The 27,943-nt window shown below is 42.0% G+C and overlaps 1 protein-coding gene across 4 annotated transcripts in view; it reads left to right on the top strand.

Moving 5' to 3' along the window:
- PHF3 (PHD finger protein 3) overlaps window positions 1–7,031 on the top strand; it is an 82,530-nt gene extending 75,499 nt beyond the window's left edge. For all 4 annotated transcript variants that reach the window (XM_083177312.1, XM_083177309.1, XM_083177310.1 and 1 more), the window contains 3 exons: window positions 56–145; window positions 2,047–2,242; window positions 2,516–7,031. In XM_083177312.1, the coding sequence (XP_083033438.1) occupies window positions 56–145; window positions 2,047–2,242; window positions 2,516–4,569 (2,340 nt within the window). In that variant the 3' untranslated portion in view covers window positions 4,570–7,031. The remainder of the gene's footprint in view (window positions 1–55; window positions 146–2,046; window positions 2,243–2,515) is intronic.
- Window positions 7,032–27,943: the final 20,912 nt, after the last annotated feature.

Genomic DNA, 27,943 nt, shown 5'->3' with positions numbered 1-27,943 from the left:
TTTACCAAATGAACTCTTCATTTTTTATCCTAATAAAATGTTTTCATTCTTGTAGGACCTTCCTGATAGCATCCAAGTAGGTGGAAGAATTTCTCCACAGACTGTTTGGGATTATGTAGAAAAGATAAAGGCCTCTGGAACAAAGGTATTATTAGCTAATGTTGCCAAAGTTTAAACTATCATATGCTGGAATTTGTAAGCATCTAAAGAATGTTCCATACTGTATGTTGGGACATAACAGCCTCTGATGTTTTTCAGGTCTAATTTTATTACATCATGACATTTAATTGGATTACTACTGAGTTAAAATAACACAACAAACCATAATGTTGTTTTACCTCTTGAGTGGTGGGTTTTGCTGGGGCAGGACAAACCTACCAGGGCAGGTTTGTCCTGCCCCAGCAAAACCCACCACAGATCACAGGACCCCCTCTCACCTCTGCTCCGGCTTTAGTACGCCGGAGCTTCCCTGCCCCCTTTCTGTCATCACTGACCACACAGGCGGCAGGTTTGGGGATGTTTCTCGGCGGCTCGGAGGACTCGGGCGCCTGAACTCTCCCGAGTCCCCCCCGAGCCGTCCCGAACATCCACGAGCCTGCCGCCTATGTCACTGCAGGAAATTGCATGGCGGCTGGGGAAGAGTGGGTCAGGGAAGCTCTGCTGTACGATAGCCCGAACAAAGGTAATATTTGGGGGGGGGGCCTCTAGAGGTTGTGCGCCAGTGGTGCACACCTGGACACCACTGGCGCGCACCTATTACACATTAGTGGTATGCTGCAGTTGAGGCCGAAAAATTTCCAGGCATACCACCCAAGGGGTTAATGCAATTATTGACTAAATAAGTTGTCAGCTCACTTGTTTAAATATAAGGTATAAATGCAGTTCAAAGAGCTCCCGAATCTATCTGTCTCAACCAGCTTTAGACAACTGGGCGCTATTCATTTTTTCCTATATTTCTTTGCAGTATTGCTCCACTTGAATCAGCTGCAGAACAAATGGGACCAATAGTTAGCAGTAGTTGCATTTCTCACAGTTATGAGGAGTTAAGGTCTTTTGATTAGGCAACTTTACAACATTTATATATGTTTAGTTTTAATATTTGGTTGTATTCCTCTGGTTATTTTCCTGGCCTGTTCAAATTTTCTTAGCCACCCTGCCGACTCATGTAATTAAAGAGATATACCGAGCGGCTATTAAAGGATCCTACAATCAAATAATTGTGGTATCCCATCTGTGATAACATTTTTGCTTTGTTTACAAAATGTACCTATTTTCACAATGTGTCACGTGCACATAAACTTCAGTTGGAGCATTTAATGCCTTATAGGATTATTGGGAATCTTATCTCATGAGCACATTAAGTGTCCAAACTGACACACTTATTCAATTTATATTCACTTAAGAGTAGTCAAGTGCTTTTTTCCTATATCTATTTTGACCATACAAAGTGTTCAATTAAGTTTAAATGCATACCTAATAAAACATTAGAAATTTTAAACTCAGAAGTAGCCCCAAAATATAGTCTTTAATAACTATATATATATATATATATATATATATATATATATATATATATATATATATATATAGTACTTATATGTTAGTTGGGCGCCCACTATAGTTACTACGCTCATACCCCCACTATTCATGTCGGCATGGAGTTGATTTTATATAGTGTGGTGAACCACCGTGCCCGAAGCATGGTGAGGGGACGCAAAAAACTTATCAAATAGCTTAGTGGGCGCCCAACTAACATATAAGTATCCTCAGTGAAGATAAAGCTGACACCACACACAGCTTTCAGGTGCTAACAGTTTCGGATTTTTTATCCTTCATCAGAGTACAAAATACAAAAGAAATAAACATACTTATATAAACTACCCACCCCTGTGTGCACACAGCTCAGGTTCCACACAGCACTGCTCTGGCAGTGGGTGATGATGTCATCACAGCGCACCCCGCACTGTAATTGTACTTATTTGTGCTTTATATTCGATATTTTAAGCTGCATTTACAAATTTTTTTTTAATTTGTTTTCATGTTTAGGAAACGTGTGTAATACGATTCAGTCCAGAGACCGAGGAGGATCAGATATCATATACATTGTTATATTCCTACTTTAGTAGCCGGAAACGCTATGGTGTAGTAGCAAACAACATGAGGCTAGTGAAAGACATGTATCTTATTCCATTAGGTGCCTCAGAAAAAATTCCACATTTTTTTGTACCCTTTGATGGACCAGGTATGTTTTTACACTCTGTAGCAATTTTACAATATTTTATCTGCATTTTATCTCACATGCTTAAAACTAGTAGCGGAATTGTGTCATTTTAGCATATCCTAGCCTCTGGATCCAAACATTTATTTGTAAGAGAGGATTGACATATATTCATGGCTTTTATTTTATTTTTTTACTTAAGTATCTCAATGTTTCGAAACTATTTAATTTAGAAATTATGTATTTTATAATTGTTTGATTCTGAACCTTCTGATGGTATTTGTATTTTTCATATAGGTCTGGAAGCACGTAGACCTAATCTACTTTTGGCCTTGATAATTCGTCAGAAAGTGAAAAGGCAACACAGTACAAACCCTGATGATGAACACTTAGGTTTACTTAGTGTTCCAGAAAAGAGGAATAGAATAGAGCCGGGGGATGATGATGATGAAGAAGATGATGATGAAAATGATTTTTTTAATTCCTTCACTGCTGTATTACACAAGAATAGAAACCGGCCACAGCTTTCAGATACAGAGGAACCTCAAGTGGTTGTTGAACCTGTACCAGAGGCAATAAAGCGTGAGCCTCCAAAGCCACTACGGTTTCTCCCAGGTGTACTAGTTGGATGGGAAAATCCGCAGTCTACTTTAGATCTAGCAAACAAACCCTTACCTGATGATGACATATTGCAGTCTCTTTTAGGCACTACAGAAAATGCATTTGAACATAAATCAACAAGTATTACAGCAAATATTGATAAGCCATTAAAAGAGATTAAAGTTCAAGTAAATGATGAGCCATTAATTTCTGAAAAGTCACTTGATAATGATGTAGAAATGGACACAGTTACCAACACTAAAGAAGTAGCCATTTCAACTTTGCGAACAGTCACACTTGGAACATCATCAGTTCTTTCACTCAAAGGTAAACCTCCTGATGTTTCTACTGAAGCATTTTTAGCTACAATAAATGTTGGTTCAAGTGAACAAATAATAGATAAAGAGTCTGTGGTTGTTGAAGAGGACATGGTTCAAACCACAAATCCAAATTTGTCTCCAATTAATTTGACTAAAAGCGATATTGATGACAGTACATCAGCATCTGTAGATGCTACTGGAAGCCCTGTGAAATCTCCCAAATTAATGCATGTTAAAAGGGACCCTAGACAAGCTGCTGGAAGAAGTCATCAGACTAACTCTTCTGATTTAAATGATTTTGATTTGACCAAAAACGAGGAAAATAAACAATCTCCTGAGATCACATCAAGACATAAAAAAGATAAGACAAAGAAACATTCTCATGAAGAAAATGATTTCAATAAGAGTGATAGGTCAAAAAGCAGTTTGCCATTTTCATCCCCTATACAAAATGAAACTGAAATGAGTGAAGCATCAAAATCTGAAATTGCTAAACCATTTCCTCCAGATCTACTGATTGATGAGACAGACCCTCTACAACAATTTAGACGAGCATTGGCTGCAAATAAGTCACAAGCACCAGAAGCTTCACACTCAGAAAATTCAGGCAAAATTCCTGCTCCTGCATTTGCTGGTAATTTCTCAGCATTAAGGTTACAACCACCTCCATTTCTACCTTTAAAGAGCAACCCTCCAGCTTTTCAATTCCAACACACTGCCAGCTTTCCTCTACAGGGCAATCCAATATTTCCTTATACTCCTCATATACCACCTCTGCTACCAACACCATTAGGTATTGGTTTTCCAAGACCACCAAGGTTTTATTCAGCAGAAGCCAGTATGCATAATCCATTAGTTGCTTGGCACCCAACACTTCAATTGGCTCGACAAGTACCTAATTTTTTTGGACATGTTACAACTGGACCACTTTTGGGTGCTGAACAAGTAAGGTATCAGTCACCTCAAAAACTGTATCCTAAAGATCATAGAGGTCAAGAAAGGCGTCATAGTGATCCGTGGGATAAACAAGATTGTATTTCTGAAAGAAGTCTCAGTCGGGAAAGAAGAAGTGAACATAGACAGAGATTTTATAGTGAGTCTCATCATTCAAGAGATAAGAGGCATGAAAAGGAATTTGGGGGCGACAAGCATGGAGACAGAGACTCTGAAAGAAGCAGACGTAGGGATAGAGATAAAGAAAGAAGTCATGACCGAGATCGGAAAAGTCGCGATGAGTCACATAGGGAAAAAGAAAGATCTCGAGCTTCTGAAAAATCTAGTAAAGATGGAAGGAACGGCGATAAATCTAAGAGCGAGGATCGTGCTCATGAAAAAGAAAAAAATAAGAACAGAGACAGAGAAGAGGAAAAAGAGAGGGATAGGCACCACAAAGACAGGAGCAGGGACCATAGTGGTAAAAGTAAACGATAAATGCAGCTCTTGCTAGCAGTTTTATTTCTCACTGCCATCCTTCACTATAAATTAAATTGTCACTGGATCATCTTATCCAGAAACAAGTTGATATTGCACATCTACACATCTAATATAATACATTTCTTACTAAATATACAATTTTATTTAGTTGGAAATGTTGCAGCGTGAAGGAGAAATTTGGTCATTGCATTTTAAGGTATTAGCATTTTAAAACAAAGTTCTTTAAACACAAAATGTTTTTAATTGCACTGTTTTAATACCATTAAAGAATCTATATCACATGCTTTGGAGAGAGCTTTTTAGAGCTGTAAACTTTACTTTTGCAAACGTTTAATGTAAAAACATTTCCTCCAATCTGAATATGGCTAAAAATCAGAGTTGATTATATCATGGATTATTAAGTACAAGCAGTTTGGTTACTATATCTTTGAAATGCACTTGCCAATGGGGAAATATATTTTAGTCTTTCAAGCTTCAGTTTTTTTTTTTTGTAAAAATTTACAAATCTTGTTTGTGCTTTAAATACTTGAAATCTTTGCTTGTACATTCTTGTGTTTTGCTATTTTTATACTGTAAAATGTACATATTGTAAGGAATATTTTGATTTTAAAGATGATAAAACTAACCTATTTTGTCTCATTCCTGTGTATGAAATGTTGTGTTTAATTCTGGTAGTAATGTTTTAGTATTTCTTGCTTTACATGCTCAGATTTATTTTTATCCTTTTTGATTTTGCAAATGTAAATTTTACTATTCTTGTTTTCGGTTTGTCTATTTTGACACTGAACAATGACATACAATTTAAATGTGCTCAAAAATAGTTTTCAGGCCCCTTTTTATAAATGACTGTCAAAGCTCCTATTGTTATATTTGCATGAGTTGCAATTCACTGAAGTCTAGTGATACCTAATTACTGTGGACATGCACTTTTTATTGTTACCTTCAATAGTATTATAATGGGACAACTGTTTATATGTACAGCACCTTTGTTTTAAAAAGTTTTCAATTTTTCCAGTTTTGCAATTACTGAAAAAGAAATGATGGCCTTACAGACTCTCATCCCGGGGCTGACTGGCACATTTATTTTTCTTCCCTTAATTGTATAGTGCATAAGCCACTGTATAATAATTAAATAAAACCGCAATCCCCAGCCTGGTGACTTGTTTTGTTTAATATACATAAACATTCTCTTGATCTTCTCATAATCAGGACAAGAGGTGAAATTGAGTTGTATTAGCTATGTCTCTGCTATGTCTTATAACAGAATATTGAAGTATTTTGCATTTATCTTGTAAAGTTAGAATAGTATCAGTTGTCACTCATTATGTACACAATCTAGCTATTCTTCCAGTGTTTTGCATTTTAAAAAAAGGTTGAGAAGATGTTATGACCAGACACCTTCAAAATTAGTTTTCAGATCTGAAACTATTCTTACCATAATTGAGTTAACATTACCAAAAAATACTTATTTTAATTGTAAGATATATAATGGTATTGTTCTATATTTTATTTCAAAACAACACATAGACGTATGTTAGACTGTTCTAAATATATTTATATATTGCTTACTGTTTAAATAATGTTAATGCAGTACCATATTACTATAGAAATTAATTTGGTTGATTTGGTTGCATCCTGCATTACATTTTTCTAAGCATGCCCTCCGATGGCATTTTTTTCTCAATGTGATTTTTCAAGCTTATCATCATACTGATCCATAAGTAATTTAAAGGTGCCCTAGCTTTTGTAGGAATGTTAGGTTGATGCCGTAGGTCTTTAACGTTGTCATGTAAAATTATTTTTTTTCTAAATTGCTAGCTATTACGTTTCACAAACTTTCAGCTGTTAAAAAGTATTTTAAGTTAACTAACCTGACCTAATCACAAGAGTTATGACAATGGAAAGAGTACTATACATGAGTAGTATATTCAGCATAATGTAATATTTGTATTGTAAACAGTCTTACATTATCTTGTTTGGTGAAATAAAGACATCTGCGGCAAGTAATAGCATCTGAATTTGCCGAAGGTGTGGGGTGTTGGATGAACTCAGACTTTTTTCTTAAAGTGTAAATCATTTGCAAGGCAAAACCAAGCCTTCTAAATAAATGGCACTTTAAAAAATAGTTCTGAGATCCCATGGCACCCTGCAATTTCGGCGAATTTGGGTGATGTTACATCCCACCCATGGTGTTAGAAACCTTGTGTGATTATATTATAACTCTGTTAATGATTTTTTTTTTAAATGTGTGGTGAGCAGATATTTTCAGCAAATACACCCCAAATGGTCGTTGTAAACATCAAATATAAATATATAGTTGCTTCACTTGACACAATGCATGTTTTACAAATTTTAATTTTAAGATGGATTATATTCAATAATGTAAATTCTATTTGTAGTGTAATGTTTATATGGAAAGGAACTTGAAAATTACATTTTTATTAAAAATATTTTAAGTACTTCATGCTTCTTTGGCTTTTTATATATTGACACATTAGTAAAAGGTATTAGCTGTTTTATTTACTTTGGGTTGTTATATTGTTACCTAGGCATTCATTACTTTGTAATGTCATTTTCAGTGGTGAACAGCAGATTTTTTTTCATTTTTTTTTTCAATACATTTTTATTGTATTGAGGCATCAAAATAAAGCTTTACAGAGAAGATAAACATAACATGTCAAGCATTCCATCAATGTTGTAAATAGTTGTACAGTATTTAAGAACAGCAGATTTCTGTTAACCTTTATGATCAAATATAATGTTCTGTTTCTGCTTTTCCATTTTCAACATGAAGTTTTCACATACATTTTAATTAAATTATAAAACGCCATAAAATGTCATTATTTTAAATCAAACCTGCTTCTTTTCAATGTAGTTTTCTTTGTAAAAATCGATTCTGTTCAAATGTATTTGATTTTTTTAAAGCTATTTCTAGCCCAGTATACTGTAAAGTTTCAACTCAACCTTAGTACAATACAGTACAATTGCTATGAAACATTAAAGGTCATTGAGCATGCTGAAAAAAAATCTGCTTACTTTTCCAAAACTTCTACCATTTCATTGGCGAACATGTTGACCTGCATTTCAAGTTAGAAGAGAATGTAAAAGTTTTCTACTGGGAAGAGATGGCCAGATGAGGTGTTTTCTTGGTAATTGTGGGCTTTACTCAATTATGTGCAATATGCAAAAACTATTTTATGAAATTTCATATGAGAAAATGTATTGCTTTGTTGTGTTGTATCACCTCATTAATATAGTGAGATTTGTTATGGTTATCTTATTTTAGGAGTTACAAATTTTAGTAATTGACTAATTTATGGTTTTTCAGTATTTGTTGTGTTTACACTTGAATCTATTATATGAATAAGTATGGACGGTTTACCTATTTTTTTATCATAAATGCTACATTTTTATTGACCAATGAAGGCAAATTTCGGTACTTGTGTAGTTTCACAGCGGCAGACGCTCCATCTGCCTGAGATGCATGAGCGTCTCATACACTTGTGCATCTCAGCAATTCTTGTGGCAGGGTACGGCAACCCTGCCCATGTCCGCTTCAGGAAGACGCACAGGGTTAGGGGTTCGGTAGCGCTTGCATCTCATGCACAAAAGGGGGGGTGCGGTGCGCAAGTGCTTCTCATGCACATTAAAGGATGCATTTGCCAGTGCTCCATGTTACATACTGGCAAATGCCTCCATTTCAAACCCCCCCCCCCCCCCCACTATCCACGTCAGCCCGAAGTGTGGCGAGTAAACGCGGTACGCGTCCTCCCGCCCTGTTCATACCCCCACTATCCATGTCGGCGTGGAGTTGATTTTATAAAGTGGGGCGAGCCCGAAGCATGCCCCACGATGGGATGCGGAATACATGTCAAGTAATACAAGTCCCCTCATGGGGCTCGCTGCGCTCGCCATGGTTCGGGCTCGGTGGCTTGCTGCGCTCACCACACTTTATAAAATCAACTCCACGTGGATAGTGGGGGTGTTTCAGGTACACATTTGTCATGTCATCCATCTGAAACAGTAATGAGACATGTGTTAACTGCACTAAGTATGCTCCAGCTAGCCGTGAATGTGCTGACTACACGCTGACTGACTACGCTAACTACTTAAGCTCCGGCTAGCCACGAACGTACTGACTATGCTGGCTGCGGGAACATAACGCTGATACTGACAGAGACGCTAACTACGGGAATACAACGCTGATACTGACTGGGCTGCTGACTATGCTTTATTCTGACAGGGATGCTATGCTGATTTACGTAACTGCCGCCGTGAAACTACACAAGTACTGTACCCAAATTTCTCTATAAGACATATATGCAGGTTGAGTATCCTTTATCCAAAACGCAAGGAACCAGAAGCTTTTTTGTATAAGGGATTATTCCATATTTTGGAATATTTTTATATTTCATTGAGGTATCTTGAGGACAGGATCCATAAACCCAAAATGCATTTATGTTGTGTAAATACAACAAACACATGAAAATACACAAAAGGTCAAATTATACTTACCGATAATTCCATTTCTTCTTAGAGATCCCATGGCAGCCACTCTGGGATATTTCCCCTCCTCCTACTTGTAGACAGGTTGATTTTTTTCTCTCTGGGACCACCCACCTCTGATATTTAGTCCAGCTCCTCCCACAGCTCTGTGTCTTTTGACTGTCTCCTACAATAATATAGAGGAAACAAAATCACACCATATAGGGAGGGTAACCGGCTGCCATGGGATCTCTAAGAAGAAATGGAATTATCAGTAAGTATAATTAGACCTTTCTTCTACGATCCCCATGGCAGCCACTCTGGGACATACCAAAGCCAAAAACAAGGGATGGGAAACAGTGTAATGCAAAAATATTAATTTATCCAAGGCTCATTTTAACACTTGTTCCCCAAAATGTATGAGGAGACACATCTAAGGCATAGTGTCTGGTAAATGTGTTGATAGAAGACCAAGTAGCGGCTTTACAGATGTCAACAACTGAAGCTTGTGCCTTCCTGGCCCACGATGCTGCCGTTGTACCTTAATGATCGGTGGTACGGTCCGCTCTTCTTTCTCATAAATGTAGGAAATTAATAGTCTGATTCATCTCGCTAATGTCTGTTTAGCGTGAACCAGACCTTTTCTAGAACCTTCAGGAACAATAAACAGATGCTAGGTTTTCCTGATTCCTTGAACTCTATTGAGGTATATGGTGATTGCTCTGACCAGGTCCAACAAATGCCAATCAATTTCCTTGTTATCCCTTGATTCTGAAATGAAGGCTGGGAGGACGATTTCTTGACTAAGATGGAACTTAGATACCACTTTTGGCAAGAAATCCGGATGCGTTCTTAATAATGTCTTTAAATATCATCAGATATTGCTCCTCAGACCATAGAGCCTGGATCTCGCTGATTCTTCTGGCCGATGTAATTGATATCAGAAATACAATTTTCCATGTAAGGAACTTCAGTTCTGTGTCTTCCATTGGTTCGAATGGCCTTCAGAACCATAGTAGGATCCCATGGGGAAACCATTAACTTCCTTTGTGGTCAAAGTCTCTTAATAGCATTGCAAAACCTGACAATGAGTTCCTCTTTTGCCAATTTACAATCCAGTCACATACTCAACGCCGAGATTTGACATTCAGAGTGAAAACTGATAATCCCATTTGAAAACCATGGCATAGGAATTGTAACACTTGTGCCACAGAAATGTCTCTCAGGACAACTGGACCATCCATCCAAGCGAGAAATTTCTTCCAGGTTCTGAAGTATGCCAATGATGACACCTGTTTCCTTGCATGAAGTAATATCTCGATCACCTGATCCAATAGCCCTTGTTTTAGAGCTTGACTCAATTTCCAAGCCCTGAGACAAAATATTTCTGGATTGGGATGGAAAACTGGCCCTTGACTCAGAATATGTGGAGTTACTGGTAAGACCAGAGGTTCTTGAACCGCTAGCTTCAGCATCATTGGGAATCACGGTCTCCTTGGCCAACCTGTTCCTCTTGTAGCTTCTTCAGATTTCGACCTATGAGTTGAATCGGTGAGAAGACATAACCCAGCTGGAAGTTCCACTGAACTGACAGAGCATCGACCGCCACTGCCGCAGGTAGATAAAATTTGGAGTAAAATGTCTTCACCTTGCAATTGGCTTACGTTACATAGAAACATAGAATTTGAAGGCAGATAAGAACCACTTGGCCCATCTAGTCTGCCCCTTTTTTAAACATGTTACCTCAAACCATATTTGATCCTTTTTTTTTTTGTAAGGATATCAACATGCTTATCCCAAGCATGTTTAAATTATACTACTGTATTTGCGTCTACCACCTCTGTTGGGAGGCTATTCCACTTATCTACTACTCTTTCTGTGAAAAAATTCTTCCTCACATTTCCCCTGAATCTTCCTCCCTCTAGTTTCAGTGCATATCCTCGCGTTGCCATCAGGTCCACTTCTGGTACCCCAAAGTTCTCTACTACCATCTGGAATACTTCTTGTTTTATTTCCCATTCTCCCAGAAGTATGTTCTTTCTGCTTGGGTAGTCTGCCACCACGTTTTCCTTTTCTGGAACAAAAATCGCTGACAGGGACCTTAAGTTTTTTTCTGCCCACTTCAATATTTTTCCTGCCAGATTCATAAGGGGTCTGCTTTGGGTACCCCCTTGATGATTCGGTGGGCCACCACCGTCACATTGTCCGAAAAGACTCTCAGATGTGTCTGTCTTAACAGGTTCTGGAAGTGGTATATGGCCTGTCAAACTGCTAAAGTTTCCCCCATATTTGAGGAGAGTAAACTTTCCTTCCGAGACAAGTTTCCTTGAGTCGATAGTTCCAATAGATTGGCTCCCCATCCTGTCTGGCTCGCATCTGTTGTCGGTTTTAAGAAGTGTGGGAGATGAAGCGACGTCGGTCTTGTCTGCAGTCCTTTTGACCACCAGCTTAGGGATTCTCTTAATCTTGTATACATTGGAATCTTTGCTAACCTATGCTTCTTGCTTCTCACCAGTGGAAGGAGCTCCCATTCTAGACTCCTCATCCTCCACTGTGCCCAGGGAACAATGTTGATTGCTGAGACCGTCATTCCCAGAAGCTGCATTCCCATCTCTAGTGTTATATGCTGGCGTCTCATACAACTTAATGCAAGATCCTGTATCTTTGTACATCTTTCTGGTGATAAAGCCACCTGGAACTTGGTTATGTCGATCAAGACAACCAAGAACTGTATCCGTTGAGATGGCTTTAACTTGCTCTTCTGACAGTTGATTATCCAGCCATGTGTTTCAAGATATTCTACCTCCATCTGCAGACTCTTCCTTGCTTCTGCCTCCGAGTCGCCCGCAATCAGCAAGTCATCTAGGTAAGGCAAAATTTGAATTCCTTTCTCCCGTAACTTTGCTACCAGAGTAACAAGTACTTTTGAAAAGACTCTTGGTGAAGAGGTTAGGCCGATTGGTAGACCTCTAAATTGGAAATGATCTTTGAACAGGCAAAACCATAGGAATTTCCTGTTGTTGTGGCATATGGGTATGTGGTAATAGGTATGTGGTAATAAGCCAATGTATCCATCCTGAACCTCTTCTCCAAAAACGAGTTTAGCCTTCTGAGATCCAGGATAGACCTGAACCCTCCGGTATGCTTTGTCACTAGAAACATATTCGAGTAGGACCTTTTTCTCCACTGAAATTTTGGGGCCTTTTCTACGGCTTTTGTAGCCACCAGTTGATCCAAGATGGCTCTTAATGCCTCTCTTTCCACTCTCCCTTGGGGAGGACTGGATATCATGAAGCTGTCTCTTTGAGGTTGGTGACGGAATTGTAACCTGTACCCGTCTCTTACTATATCCGTTAACCATCTGTCCTTTACAGACTCTGGACACACATCTGTTAAAGTCAGAAGCCTCGCTCCCACCGGAGCCCTGTTGGCATAGTCATTGCCTTGGGTAACCTCTGTCTTGTTGGCGAAAAGACTGCCATCCTGATGTGCCCCTTCTGCCATACTGACGTTCTGGTCTGTAGCTTCTAGCCTCTTTGAATTGTTGTCGTGAAGACATAGGCTCAGGAAATCTATTTGAAAACTGGCTGTTTCTTTTGTCTTGAGGTAGACAAACAGATTTACCCCCTGTGCTCTTCTGTATCATGGCATCTAACTTTTGACCAAATAATAATGATCCTTCAAAGGGCAAAGACGCTAGACGACTTTTTGAGTGGATGTCCGCATTCCAGATTTTTAGCCATTATGCTCTTCTTGCTACTACTCTTGCCACCATAGTCTTAGCCGAAAAAGCCACCATATCCAGTGATGCTTCGCAAATAGAGCTGATGGCTCTCTGCATAGTTTCCAAACTTTTCAACAGATACTGTCTGGATATTCTGTCTTCTAAATCCTTCTGCATATCTGTGCTCCACAACCTTAGGGCTCTGGCCGATGATGATGATGCGATAGCCACTCCTGCCTTTAATGATACTGCAGAAGACATATGTAACTTCTTCAGAGAATTCTCAGCTCCTTTGTCCATAGCGTCCTTAAAACAAAGCTCCGTCTTCTAGTGGTATGGTTTTCTTGGAGGTTAGTTCAGCTACTGCTGCATTAACCTTTGGAACTGAACACCAGGACATGAATTGTTCATCTCAACGGGTACATCTTCTCGATTCTGGGGAGACGACCCAATCGTTTCTACACCATACTCCATTCTTTGAGAATTGGATCATTCATTACTCGATGTACTGGAAAACATCTACCTTTCCTTGATCGATCTTCAAACAGCCGGTCTTAAGCCTCCACTGGCTCTACTGCTTCCTTGTAATCAATTGCCTTGTGTATGTTTTTTAACATACACTCGACCAGATACAAATCATACGAACTCCTATCCTCGCGAATCTCTCCCGATTCTTCACTGGAGGAGCCTGGTTGCTCTGCTTGCCATTCTTCTGATGATTCTCTCTGATCATCCTTACCACCGGTCTGCTTCAATCTTCACACCTGCTTCCTTTTGCAGTGGTCAGTAACACCTTGTCACATACCACGTAGTTACCAGTGACTCCTTTCTTCTTGCAAACCCTCTTCTTGGGTGGTGAGGAAGACACACTGACAGAAGTAATATTGTAATTAATAACTATAAAAAATAAAATAATTCTAGCCCATAAAAACACAGGCTTACCTTGATTGGGCAGACTCAGACTTATGGGGGGAAGGCTCCATAATAGATCCAGCAGCAAGAGCTCACAATCACCAACAAACACCATTTTCACTCTCCTGCAGGGCTTAACAGCGCTCAGGGATTTAATAAGGGTATCCATAACCCAGAAGTACTAATTGCACTGGAAGTTCACTGAATGGGCTGTACTAAACTTCAGTTTAGGTGTCTAAATAATGACCTAACTGGTGCCACTTCCATTGGCACTTCCATTGATACAGCAAGGAAGGGAAGAAATGCTGCAGCACCAGCGATTACACTCACCTCCCAAATCCATGATGGGGACAGTGATCATATCTAAGTGAGGTAGGAAAATCATATAGGGCCATCATCACTTCTTCCCCCCCCCCCCCCCCCCCAAGTCCTCGTCAGGTAGCCTGGCAACAAACAACCTCTCCTGTCTAACATAGGAGACAGGAAAAAAGACAGCTGTGAGAGGAGCTGGACTAAATACCAGAGGTGGGCGGTCCCAGAGAGAAAAATAATCAACCTGTCTACAATTAGGAGGAGCGGAATTATCCCGGAGTGGTTCCCATGGGGATCATAGAAGAAATATATTTTATTTGTGCATGAAACAAATTTTCAGAACCTGAAACAAAGTTTATGTACTATCTCGGCCACTGAATTTGAATGCTGCGCTATCATTTTCTTGCACATATTTAGTAGCAGTTACATATCATGTCCTGAGAAGTTCCAGTTACTCATTACCCCATTAGTGCTTTTAGAAAATGAAAGTAAAATAAATCATATTTATTAAAACATAATTTAAAACCATGAAGAGCCTTATACAGCGATCCATTACGCAGTCAGTTTTTGATGGATAAGAACTCGAAACCCAACATGTTGCGTCACAAGGACATCATCATTACTTAGTTTTTACGTTATACCAAGTCCACTGGAATTTTAATCAACTTTAAAATTTGAAGAGCCCATTTAAAGGGACCTACTTAACAGCTGAAAATCTAATACAAAGTGTTAGGCACTCTGTGCGCCGCTGCCCGGGTTCCCCCTCCAGCAGCGCTGCTGTCAGGGACAGTGCCGGAGGTTTGGGGACTGCGGGCGGCGGCCATCATCTTCTGGCATCACCCGGGCATACAGGGTAGAAGTGTTGTGTCTGTTGCTAAGCAACCCACCGAACTTCCTAGCGGGGGGGGGGGGGGCAGCTGACATCACAGGCCGAATGCAACACCTTTTAAATATAAGGCCGGCATCTGCTGGGAACAGACACCGGTTATAGTTCTGTTTGCAGCTTTGCATCAGAATGTTCATGGTTTCTATACCTCAGCATCCTGTGTGCCTATCAGCGTCCTGCTTCCCCAGTGTCCTGGTCTCAGTCACTGTGCTCCATCATCCATGTCAGTGTGCTGCACTCCCTCCTGTACTATATATCTTGGTAACATCTTTCTTGCATTGTTGCATCCTCTTTATATTGTACTCTTTCCATCTTGTGTATTGTTACATACTGTAGATCTGTCTTTGGGGATATTTCCCACGGTAACACCTTGTGCATTGTTGCACCTATATACGGTTAGTCGGAGTGTGTACTAATCCTCTCAGCACCTTGCCTACTGCTGCAGCATTGTCACCCGTAAGATCTGGCGGTACCGTGGTGTGGAGGGAAATAGTCCCCCCTTCGAAAGTGACTGTTAAAGGTGAATTCTTAGTACACAGGAGGCAACCGGGACAGCAGGGTGCCCGAAACACCTCCATTCTAATTCACTCTTTCTGGCAAAATCCTTCTTAGATGGACAAAACCATGTGCACTGCAGGTGGGGCAGATGTAACTTGTGCAGAGAGAATTAGATTTCGGTGGGGTTTTACTTCAAAGTGAGATCTATATTGCAGTGTAAAAATAAAGCAGCCAGTATTTACCCTGCACAGAAACAAAATAACTCACCGAAATCTAAATATATCTGCACATTTTACATCTGCCCCCTGCAGTGCACATGGTTTTTTCCATCTAAGAAGGATTTTGTCAGAGAGTGAACTACAATAAGGCCCTAAGTATATGACAGTTTAGAATACTCACCCCTGATGAAGTCATTGTGATGAAGAGCATTGGGTTTCAAGTTCTTATCCATCAAGAACATACTGCATAATGGATCGCTGTATAGGACTCTTAATTGTTTTAAATTATGTTTTAATAATTATATTATTAAATTGTGTGAGGTTGTTCCACTGGAAAATTAAACTCATTATATTGGTGGTGGCATATCTAGTGTAAGGATATAAAAATGTGTGTTTTAATACATCAATAAAAGCAGAAGTCTGGAAGTAATGGCACAGGGGCTTATGGAAATTGTAGTTTATGCAAAGACAGATTATAAGGGATAAATGTGCTATGGAAAAGCACCACAGACAAATCTATGGAGTTCATTAAAAAAAACACTGGCTACTGAAAGTTCTAAAGAGTATACACATTCAGAAATGCAGGAAAAACCATACTGAAGAAGCTGCGAAGGCTTATGGAAATTGTAGTTGTTTTTTTTTTAAGTTCTGACTGTAGAAGAATAATTAATTAAGGGAATGTCCTACAAACAGAAGTGTGGGGTTTGATAACAAACCCACCTGTCTAAAATATATTTTACATCACTGTAGGTGATTAACTTGCGATCATGTAACAATTTTTGACCACTCCATGGAAATTGTAGTCTATCTGTCCAGATCACTGAGGTCAAAGTGAGTAGCTGTTGTTTCTTGGTATTTAAATGGACACAATCTGAGATTCTGAATGATAGAAAAACCTGGTTTGTCATATCTGGTTGTAATGCTAAAATAAGACTGATTTATAAAATGTAATTGATATTCATAGTACATATGAGATAGAACAAACTACACACTAGGTGCTAGATAATAAATGGGTTTGCTGTTTCACCTAAGAAAAAAGTCTCTGAGTACCTCCTCGTCAGGTCGCAGTATTTTCAACATATATATATTAATTAAATACACGTAACATGTACAATCATTGTGCTTTACTGTTCCAGGCAGATATAATTGTTGTTCATAGCATGCATCAGAGATAATTTGTTTAGGACTTTATTAAGGAAAATGCACTGAAGTAATATGAGCAATCAGAAATGTGTGTAGTTGTTGCCTTAAAATATAATTGCTATTCATAACATGCATCACCAATTTGGAAATTATTCATGAATGTATATTTGGAGAGGTTATAATTTGAGGGATGGAACAGACAACCGGCACACTAGTTTCCATGCTCAGTACGCTGTCAAACTGTTTGCATAGCATTGGACGGCAGATGAGCGAGCAGCAGGATGCTGTTTTAGTAGAATAAAAAAGGCCCCCTTGCACTTGTGAGATTTTGTTAGATTTGACCCAATTCAGATGGATTGGGCCAATTTATCTGACAAAATTGGATGTGCCTGTCTGACAAAATCTGATATTCCTGATGCTGTAGGACACGATGTATCCCGTGCGACTTGGGTCTAACCAAGAGATTGATCGTCCTGCACATAGGATAAATCTCAAATCAATCAGGTCGAACTTGTCCCTCAGACAAGTTGGACAAGTGTAAGGGGGCCAAGAGTTAAAGGTGTGTACTTTTCTGTTGCTGAGGTCCAGTGACCACTAGTGTTCCAACCATTGCATGGTGTAAAATGACTACAGAATAAGTGAGAATTTTACCTAAAAGATGAAAACTATAGTGCTTGCAGAGCTCTTATGAAAACAAGAGCAATTAAATTTAATAATTTTCCCCACTTATGTCACATCATTTTGTATGTTTAACCCCTAAATGCAAAACCTTACATTTTTCTCACAATGAAGTTGTACATAGAGAAAGAAGACTTGTGTTGGGGGCACAGTGAATATAACTGGATGTGATTGTTTTAAAATATAACTTTTAATTCATCAATTAGAAAAAGGTCCATTATCACCTATAATGTAATTTGCTTAAATAGGTTCAGGACTTGCATACAGAACAAAATCACAGAAAATGACAACAAACATAAAACATAAAGCTGGCATACATTGACCACACACTGACACAAATAATTAAAAATAAATGGACCTTCTTAGTTTGCCAAAATAGCTCTGATAGTTAAGAGGATAACTGTCCTTAATTATAGCTTAACTCAATACTGAATTGCTGAATGAACTACTGTTGCAGTTTCAGAGGAACACATTGTATCCACATTGGCAGAATTATGTATTGTTGCAAGCGGATGATTGGCAATAATAGTATAAATGACAGAGAGCTTTATGCAAGAATCTCCGGTACTTATGTAATATCTGGGCTCCCGTTTTTCTTATGTGACCGCGTGCGCTCGCCACGCTTCGGGCACGGTGTGTCGCTGCGCTCGCCACACTATATAAAATCAACTCCATGCGTAGTTGGATAGTAGGGGTATGAAAAAATGGGGTGCATTTAACATGGGAGCCCAGATAATATATAAGTACCGAATCTCCTCCGATATCTGCTTTCCCTCTATCATGGATCAGAGGATAGAGACATGAGTGTCAGGGAGATGGTTTTGCTCTGAAAAATAGTAGAGGTTCCTTCTGCTGCTCATATACATTTAGACAGTGGTATTGATAGCGTAGAACATTGCAGTACCACCGGGTTTTTGTACCATAGAGTGAGAGACGAACTAGAGAGCAGAAACCGTAGGTAATTAGAGGTAATAAACACTAATTAGCTCAATTGAATAATTCTTAAAGATCCTGATTGGATAAGAAAAAAGTAAAATGGTGACCTCCTCGTCAGGTCGCAGTATTTTCAACATATATATATTAATTAAATACACGTAACATGTACAATCATTGTGCTTTACTGTTCCAGGCAGATATAATTGTTGTTCATAGCATGCATCAGAGATAATTTGTTTAGGACTTTATTAAGGAAAATGCACTGAAGTAATATGAGCAATCAGAAATGTGTGTAGTTGTTGCCTTAAAATATAATTGCTATTCATAACATGCATCACCAATTTGGAAATTATTCATGAATGTATATTTGGAGAGGTTATAATTTTGAGGGATGGAACAGACAACCGGCACACTAGTTTCCATGCTCAGTACGCTGTCAAACTGTTTGCATAGCATTGGACGGCAGATGAGCGAGCAGCAGGATGCTGTTTTAGTAGAATAAAAAAGGCCCCCTTGCACTTGTGAGATTTTGTTAGATTTGACCCAATTCAGATGGATTGGGCCAATTTATCTGACAAAATTGGATGTGCCTGTCTGACAAAATCTGATATTCCTGATGCTGTAGGACACGATGTATCCCGTGCGACTTGGGTCTAACCAAGAGATTGATCGTCCTGCACATAGGATAAATCTCAAATCAATCAGGTCCAACTTGTCCCTCAGACAAGTTGGACAAGTGTAAGGGGGCCAAGAGTTAAAGGTGTGTACTTTTCTGTTGCTGAGGTCCAGTGACCACTAGTGTTCCAACCATTGCATGGTGTAAAATGACTACAGAATAAGTGAGAATTTTACCTAAAAGATGAAAACTATAGTGCTTGCAGAGCTCTTATGAAAACAAGAGCAATTAAATTTAATAATTTTCCCTACTTATGTCACATCATTTTGTATGTTTAACCCCTAAATGCAAAACCTTACATTTTTCTCACAATGAAGTTGTACATAGAGAAAGAAGACTTGTGTTGGGGGCACAGTGAATATAACTGGATGTGATTGTTTTAAAATATAACTTTTAATTCATCAATTAGAAAAAGGTCCATTATCACCTATAATGTAATTTGCTTAAATAGGTTCAGGACTTGCATACAGAACAAAATCACAGAAAATGACAACAAACATAAAACATAAAGCTGGCATACATTGACCACACACTGACACAAATAATTAAAAATAAATGGACCTTCTTAGTTTGCCAAAATAGCTCTGATAGTTAAGAGGATAACTGTCCTTAATTATAGCTTAACTCAATACTGAATTGCTGAATGAACTACTGTTGCAGTTTCAGAGGAACACATTGTATCCACATTGGCAGAATTATGTATTGTTGCAAGCGGATGATTGGCAATAATAGTATAAATGACAGAGAGCTTTATGCAAGAATCTCCGGTACTTATGTAATATCTGGGCTCCCGTTTTTCTTATGTGACCGCGTGCGCTCGCCACGCTTCGGGCACGGTGTGTCGCTGCGCTCGCCACACTATATAAAATCAACTCCATGCGTAGTTGGATAGTAGGGGTATGAAAAAATGGGATGCATTTAACATGGGAGCCCAGATAATATATAAGTACCGAATCTCCTCCGATATCTGCTTTCCCTCTATCATGGATCAGAGGATAGAGACATGAGTGTCAGGGAGATGGTTTTGCTCTGAAAAATAGTAAAGGTTCCTTCTGCTGCTCATATACATTTAGACAGTGGTATTGATAGCGTAGAACATTGCAGTACCACCGGGTTTTTGTACCATAGAGTGAGAGACAAACTAGAGAGCAGAAACCGTAGGTAATTAGAGGTAATAAACACTAATTAGCTCAATTGAATAATTCTTAAAGATCCTGATTGGATAAGAAAAAAGTAAAATGGCAGAGATGTTTAAGGTGTTCATCTCCTTCAAATACTACTGCCCGCTCATCATAGTTTAGCAGATGAGGAGTGAGAGATTTGGTTAGGCACCTGTCAATCAGAAAAAGATAAAGTTGAAGCTATTAACATGCAGAGAATGTCCTGGTGTTTTCCATTGCAGACAGGGCCGCCACTAGTAATGTTGGGGCCCGGGACTAACCTTCAGTCCGGGCACCACCCCACACCCCCCCTTCTTCGGAACTGACCTTCATTCATACTTACTTACCTAGCTGCAGCATCCCACGTCTCCTCAGGAGCGCACACTACAGTGCAGCCTGCAGAGCGCCGAGCCCCTCTGTGTCCTAGGCTTGGCGTTCTGCAGGCTGCACTGTGTATCGTGCATGCCGGGTGGGGGAGGTGGTGTGCGGGGGTGGGGGGTGTCGCTGTGGGCAGCTTCCCAGGCCCCTCTGTAAAAGGGGGTTTTTAAGTCCCCATACCCGTACTACTATCAAGTGCAATATAATGGCTACTTTTCCTTTAAACCTGCATCTATAAACACTGCGTTTTAAGAGTTTTCTATGTCAAACATAATGTGTGATTTCGTTTTTTCATCCACTGTGTTTATAAATGGTAGCCATTTTAAATAAAACTTCTGCATTCCGGACTGCTGTTCCAACCGTGCATACTTTCTTTCAAAAAATAATATCTGCAGGAGTTTCCGCTTAGCAATGTCCAGGGTTGGCGCTGTTTTCTCAGTCCAATTGACCAGGATGCACTACCTTGCTACTGTGACTGTAGTTATTAGAATATGAAAGTCTTCTGATCTAACAGAGTCCAAAGGCCAATGTTCAAAAGATAGTCCCATGCATGCTGATGGTTCCATAGTCCTTTTCCCAAATGTATGTTAATCATTTATTAAAGGATCTTCTTGAGCAGTTTTTCACATTTAAAAATATCCCTTTTCTTATAATTTAGCTAGTGAATTTATAGCTTTAAATAACTCTTTCTACATAGTTCTTTATTGAGTTATTTTTTCCTGATTATTTATGTTTTATTTAATAAGATATAAAATAAGTTATGTTGTAAAGGCTATAGATTGTAAGCTTGCAGCAGGGCCCTCCTACCTCCAAGTCTGTCTGTTACCCAGTTTGTCTTATCACTGTCTACTATTGTAAAGCGCAACGGAATCTGCTGCGCTATATAAGAAACTGTAAATAAATAAATAAAGGCAGTACATTGTGAACTAGTGAGTCAGAAACTGGGCACTGTGGCACTTGCTTAGTTGCCATTCCTAGTCCCAAACAAATTATTAGTGGTCCAGTCCCAAACATTATTTACGCCCAATGTTCAAGGCATTTCCTGTGTTGGTGGCTACCAGACATAAAATATATGGATAAACCGAAGCACAACCTTGTCCACTAGTACATGATCAAACCTAAAGATAAAAAGAAAGTGCTGTAGAGCACTTTTTTGACTTTTGGGAGCCCTGAAAAAATTGAGACTATGGAGGTTCTGTGAATCAAGAAAGTGTGAAACCACCTGTTTGAAGAAAAAAAATTGAAACAAAGATATGTAAAATTTGTGTTTACAGCTGACACATGCAACTGGAAACTGTTCCATGCCACACAACACATTGATACACACAGTATATGTTCTCTCTCAGAACTTTTGACTGGACCTCCACCCTTCATCTGCTTTCTGGGCAAGGGAGGCTTTCAGTTTCCATGGTAATTATGCCTCCCATCAGCTCTAGCACCAGCCATATCTACTTTCCAAGGCCACTGGACTGCAGATACCCCACCCAGTGACATTGGCTCAAGTGGCTACTTACCATCCATACCCCATTTCTAGTGCTACTGCTGCTGGGTCAACAATTACTTCCTCTACTTAGTCACACTTTTCTCATCCATCCCTGGACAGCACAGACCAGAGGTGGAGTCAGAGCAGGTGGATTCTGTGTGCACCCAGAAAGAGGTTCAGCAGAAGACATTACCATACACTGCTACCAAAAGTGGCCCCATGCTTGCATCACCCTAGTTACACCCATGGTTTGCAAATTATGTTCTGGTGTGTTTCTACTTTACTTTTATACAGGTATATGCCTTTTGGCAAACTTGACATGTGCCTTCTTATTTTTAACATGAATGGCTTTTTCTGGCCACTCTTCCATAAAGCCCAGCACTATGGAGTGTATGTCTTATTGTGGTCCCATGTGCAGACACAGTAGTCTGCTGTGGAACTCTGCAGCTCCTTCACTGGTAACTTTGGTCTCTGATTAATGCCCTTCTTGCCTGGTCTGTGAGTTTTGGTGGTCGGTCCTCTCTTGGCAGGTTTGTTGTGATACCATGTTCTATGGATTTGGTGGTGTACATGGGGATCATCAAAGATTTGGATTTTTTATAACCCACCCCTGACTTGTACTTCTCAACAACTTTGCCCCTGACCTGTTTGGAGAGTTCCTTGGTCTTCATGGTGTGATGCCTCTTACTTAGTGGTGTTGCAGCCACTGGGGCCTTTCAGAAAAGGTGTGTTTATACTGACAGATTATTAGATTGCACACAGGTGGACTTCATTTCACTATTTATGTGACTTCTGAAGGTAATTGATTGCACCATAACTTTTTTTTCCCCCAAACACATTTTTTATTGTATAAGTCACAATCATACAATCCAAGGATATAGACATCAAGCCGTTGACAATTTGGGGCAGATGTATTAAGCCTTAACAAGAGATATATGCAAGGGTGATAAGGAGAGATAAACGTCCAGCCAATCAGCTCCTTACTGACTTTTTTCAAACACAGGCTGTAACATGGCAGTTAGCAGGTGATTGGCTGGACGTTTATCTCTCCTTTATCACCTTTGGATTTATCTCTTGTTAAAGCTTAATACATCTGCCCCTTTGTCTCATACAGAGTGACAGTAATATAAATGATATAGACTTTAAAGAATCAATTGTTCACATATGTGCATTACTTTACACAAAAGTGTCATATGGCGCTGTTAGATCTAGCAAATTCCATAAAGTCATCTCCTTTGAGAGCAGAATAACTTTTTGTTTAAATATTTTGTTATGCAAATAACATAATATGAAAAATAAAAAAAACATGACAAAGAGGGTAAACAGACAGACAAGACATGAAGTGTTTTCGTACAGACGTAATATCTGAGTTTAGGTCTCGCTAAGTAGGGTTTCAATATATGGGCCCCATTTTTTATAGAAGTGTGACACCCCTGTTTCTAGATCAGGCAAGGTGACCTGCCTTTCCATATATAATGTGTTAAGTAGCATAGTTTCAGTTTCTCCTACGGGAGACATCAGGTTCCACAGCTTTACAGTGGGTAATAGGAGTGGGAGAGAGCTCCAGCACCCTAGAGGATAACTTTAACAGGCAGCCAGGCTCCTCCCCTCCTATACCCCGCCTCCAGGCCAAGGACCTCAGTTTTTCTAGGGTGCTGGCAGGAGCCAGATGCACCCAAAAGAGGGGCTGCTATTTAGCAGCCATAACTTTAATTTTTTTTTTTTTTTTTACACTATCAAGTGTCAGAGCAGCAGCGCTGGGGGTCTCAATAGACCCCTGCACTGCTGGCTCCAACACCCGGGTCCGGCGCTGCATCGCCACCCGCTGGTGGGGACCTGCAGCGGCCCCCGGGCACTGGGGAGCCACAGCCGGACGCCGGGAACCACAGGCGCCCCCTTCAGAAGAACCGGGACGCACTGTGAGTAATACACGCTCCCCGCCGGGAGCGTGTGCGATAGCGCAGCGAGGCGCACTGACTGGCTGCTACAGCCGGCGAGGGGTGACCACCGGCTGTGCTAGCAAGTGGACCACCAGGGATTCTAGTTTGTGGGCAGCAGCGCTGGTATGCGGGGCCGCCCGGCGCGCGCCGGATCCCCGTCATTTTACCAGCGCTGCATGAGGACCTCTTCCCTGGAGGGTCATTTGCTAGCAGGGGGAGGTGGCTCCCCCCACATTAGCCCCTCCCCCGGGGACAGTAGGCAGGGAACTGTGCTTGGCGCACAGCGAGTTCCCGCCACCGACATCCCTTCCTGTCTGCCTGGCCGCACGTGAGGAGGGACACGGAGAAGCTCCAGTGCCACCCGGGGTTCCACTCTTTCACTGCAAGGAGGCATGGGCAAGTCCCCCCTGTACCTCTCCTGCGGGACACAGGTCACATTTACTGAGTGCTCCAGCCAGCCATAGCTGCTGAAAGAGCCTAGTGCCATTTGCCTTCTATTTGCATTGTATGCCTATGTATGTTTGCTGTATATGTGTACTTATTAACCCAATAGCTGCTGCAGTGTATTTGGTGTCATTTTGTACTTAGCCCTCCTGTACTTACAGTAGTTATGCCCAACAAGGGCAAGTCCAAGAAGGGGGACGCCCCAGCATTGCTGTCATGCACAGCCTGTAATGCGGGCCTATCTCCCCTGGACTATGTACAGGACAGCCTATGCGCAAGCTGCTACAATGTGCAGGCGCTGCCCACGCCTACGGCCTCCTCTCAGGAGCCTGCTTGGGCCTCATCCCTTGTGCAGATGATGGCGCAGCTAGTTGATAAAGTCTCAGCTGCGCTGCCCCAGCGGCCCGTGCCGTCCTCATCGGCGGCGGGTGCAACCCCCCACAGCATTGGATGCCCAGGGGGAGGGTTCATTGCCCGCAGATAGACGCAGGTCTTTAGTTAAAAGACCGGCGGCACTCCGGCCCCTCCTCATGCATGATTCAGATGATGATGAGGAGGAGGAGCAAGACAATCAAGATGATGATGATGACTATGTGCAGGAGGCCGTCAATGACGCCATTGACGTCGCCGCTGACATAGGGGATGCCTGTGTTAGAGAGGACCCCCCATCTCATAGAGAGGATCCCCCGTCTCGCCTTGATGTACCAGGCCTGATTACAGCGGTTAAGAAGGTCCTTCTAATAGACGACCACGCTGATCCGCCTGCGGAGTCGGGCCGTATATTTAAGCGCCCTAAACGCTCCTTAAGTCTATTTCCCAAGTCGGATAATCTTGACATGGTCATTAAGGAAGCTTGGGAGGTCCATAATAGGAGGTTTGTCATTCACAAACGTTTCTCCTCCCTCTATCCTTTCCCCCTTAGGAGGACAGGACCCCCTAAGAGACAGCCCCCAGGGTAGACGCTCATGTGGCAAAACTGGTGAAAGCCTCTCTGTTGCCAATCCCTACAGCGTCTCTTAAGGATCAGGTGGATAGGAAGTTGGAAAACTTCCTGAAGCTTATCTACACCACGGCTGGAGCAGCCGGCAGGCCTGCCCTGGCGTCAGCCTGGGTGGCTATGGCCCTAACTAAATGGACTGCTGTCCTCACAGCAGGGGTGTCTGAGGGGGCGCCAGCAGAAACTCTACTACCGACTATAGAGTTGATACATCAGGCTGCCCTCTACTTAGGCGAGGCAGCTCTTGATTCCGCTACGCTCTCCTCCAGGGTGTCCGCTTCAGCAGTGGCCGCTCGCAGATCACTTTGGCTGCGTTCCTGGAAGGCTGACACGGACTCTAAGAAGGCCTTGGAAGCTCTTCCATTCGACGGTTCCCTCTTATTCGGTCCCGTGCTGGATAGGATGGTCGCTACGGTGGCAGCTTCAAAAACTGCCTTTCTACCATCCACCCCGACTACACGGCCCTGGCCGGCCTTTCGGTTCCAGGGTCGTGGTAGGGGACAGGCCTTCTCCTCCAGATCTTCCCAGGGGGCAGATCCTCCCGCCCTAGAGGCAAGCGTCCCTGGGCCACCAGACACCCTGACCCCAAGCCTGCGGACAAGCCCGCCGCATGACGGGGTGGGCCCCCATCTGGGGGATCCCAAGGTGGGCGGTCGTCTGTTGGAGTTTTCTCCCATCTGGTTGGAATCCACCACAGACACGTGGGTTCAGGAGGTGGTCTCTCGGGGCTACTCCTTAACTTTTTGGCATCGCCCACTGACATCGTTCTTTTCCACGAGTCTTCCATCAGACCTGGAAAAGCGCAAAGCGTTAGAACAAGCAGTTCAACGTTTGCTTTAAGCAGGAGTCATCATACCCGTCCCCTGGGCCCAAAGGGGTTCAGGGTTTTACGCCAGCCTCTTCCTGGTCAGGAAACCAAACGGTTCCTACAGGCCCATACTCAACTTAAAGAAGCTGAACAAGTTTGTTCGTGTTCCAAAGTTCAGGATGGAGACTCTGCGCTCCATTGTCCTGGCCCTTCAGCCAGGGGACTTCATGGCATCCTTGGACATATAGGATGCGTACTTACACATCCCCATCCGTCTGGAACATCAGCGGTTCCTGCGCTTTGCCATACTGGACCAACATTTCCAGTTCAGGGCACTACCATTTGGTCTATCCACTGCCCCCCGTGTGTTCACAAAGGTTATGGCAGTGATGGGCAGCAGTCTGCGCAGCCAGGGTATCCGGATTCTCCCATATCTGGACGACCTGTTGGTTCTCGCACCTTCTGCAGACCTTCTCCGGGACCACCTGACTGTGGTGATACAGCTCCTGGAATGACACGGCATGATCATCAATTGGGACAAGTCCTCACTGATTCTGGCACAGTCGATGGTTCACCTGGGGGCCAGGTTGGACACCATCCATCAGAGGATCTACTTGCCGGAGGACTCTGCAGTCCCGAATTCGTTAGCTCCTCAATCCCCGACGGGTGTCCATGCATGCTTGCATGAAGGTACTGGGTTCAATGGTGTCGACCTTCGACATGGCGGAATATGCCCAGTTCCACTCCCGCACACTTCAGAAGGAGATCCTCTCCAAGTGGTCAGGATCCTATCTTTCTCTCCGATCTCATAACCTTATCGCTGGCAACCCGTCTCTCTCTCTCGTGGTGGCTCCTAGACCAGAACCTCACGATGGGATGGCCATTTTGGATCCACCAATGGACCCTTTTTACCACGGATGCCAGTCTCCGCGGTTGGGGAGCGGTCACTTGCCAGAGGTCATTCCAAGGCCTTTGGTCTACATCGGAGGCCAAGCTTCAAATCAATGTCCTCGAACTGAGGGCGGTCTTCCGAGCTCTTTGCCTGGCAGAACCCTGGCTGAAGGGTCATCCGTTGCAGGTCCAGTCGGACAATGCGACCACGGTGGCTTATATCAACCACCAGGGTGGCACCCGCAGCCGGGCAGCAATGGTGGAAACATCCCGCATCTTTCAGTGGGCGGAGAAGAAGATTCCTGCTCTATCAGCGGTCTTTATCCCAGGAGTCCAGAATTGGGAAGCGGACTTCCTAAGCCGTCAAACACTGAATGCCGGCGAATGGTCCCTCCATCAGGAGGTGTTCCAGATGCTGGTACGTCGGTGGGGCTTACCCGAAGTGGACCTGATGGCCTCTCAACACAACCACAAGGTTCCCCTTTACGGATCCAGGGCTCGCGAACCGGCCGCCATCTTGGTGGACGCCCTTTCCGCTCCGTGGCCGTTCAGGCTGATGTACGCCTTCCCACCATTCTCCCTTCTATTGCGACTGATTCGTAAGCTGAAGGCGGAGGGGGGCATATTGATCCTGGTGGCCCTGCATTGGCCCAGACAAGTCTGGTTCTCAGATCTTCAGGCTCTGTCGGTGGCCCCCCCGATTCGTCTGCCATCGCGCCTGGACCTTCTCTCTCAGGGTCCGTGTCTGCATCCAGATCTGAGGTGCCTGGCTTTGACGGGGTGGCTATTGAAACCTCCCTCT

The sequence above is a fragment of the Crinia signifera genome, chromosome 3, assembly GCF_055691185.1.
Source record: "Crinia signifera chromosome 3, ASM5569118v1, whole genome shotgun sequence".
NCBI classification, from domain to species: domain Eukaryota; kingdom Metazoa; phylum Chordata; class Amphibia; order Anura; family Myobatrachidae; genus Crinia; species Crinia signifera.
This window is presented reverse-complemented; position numbering and strand designations above follow the sequence as displayed.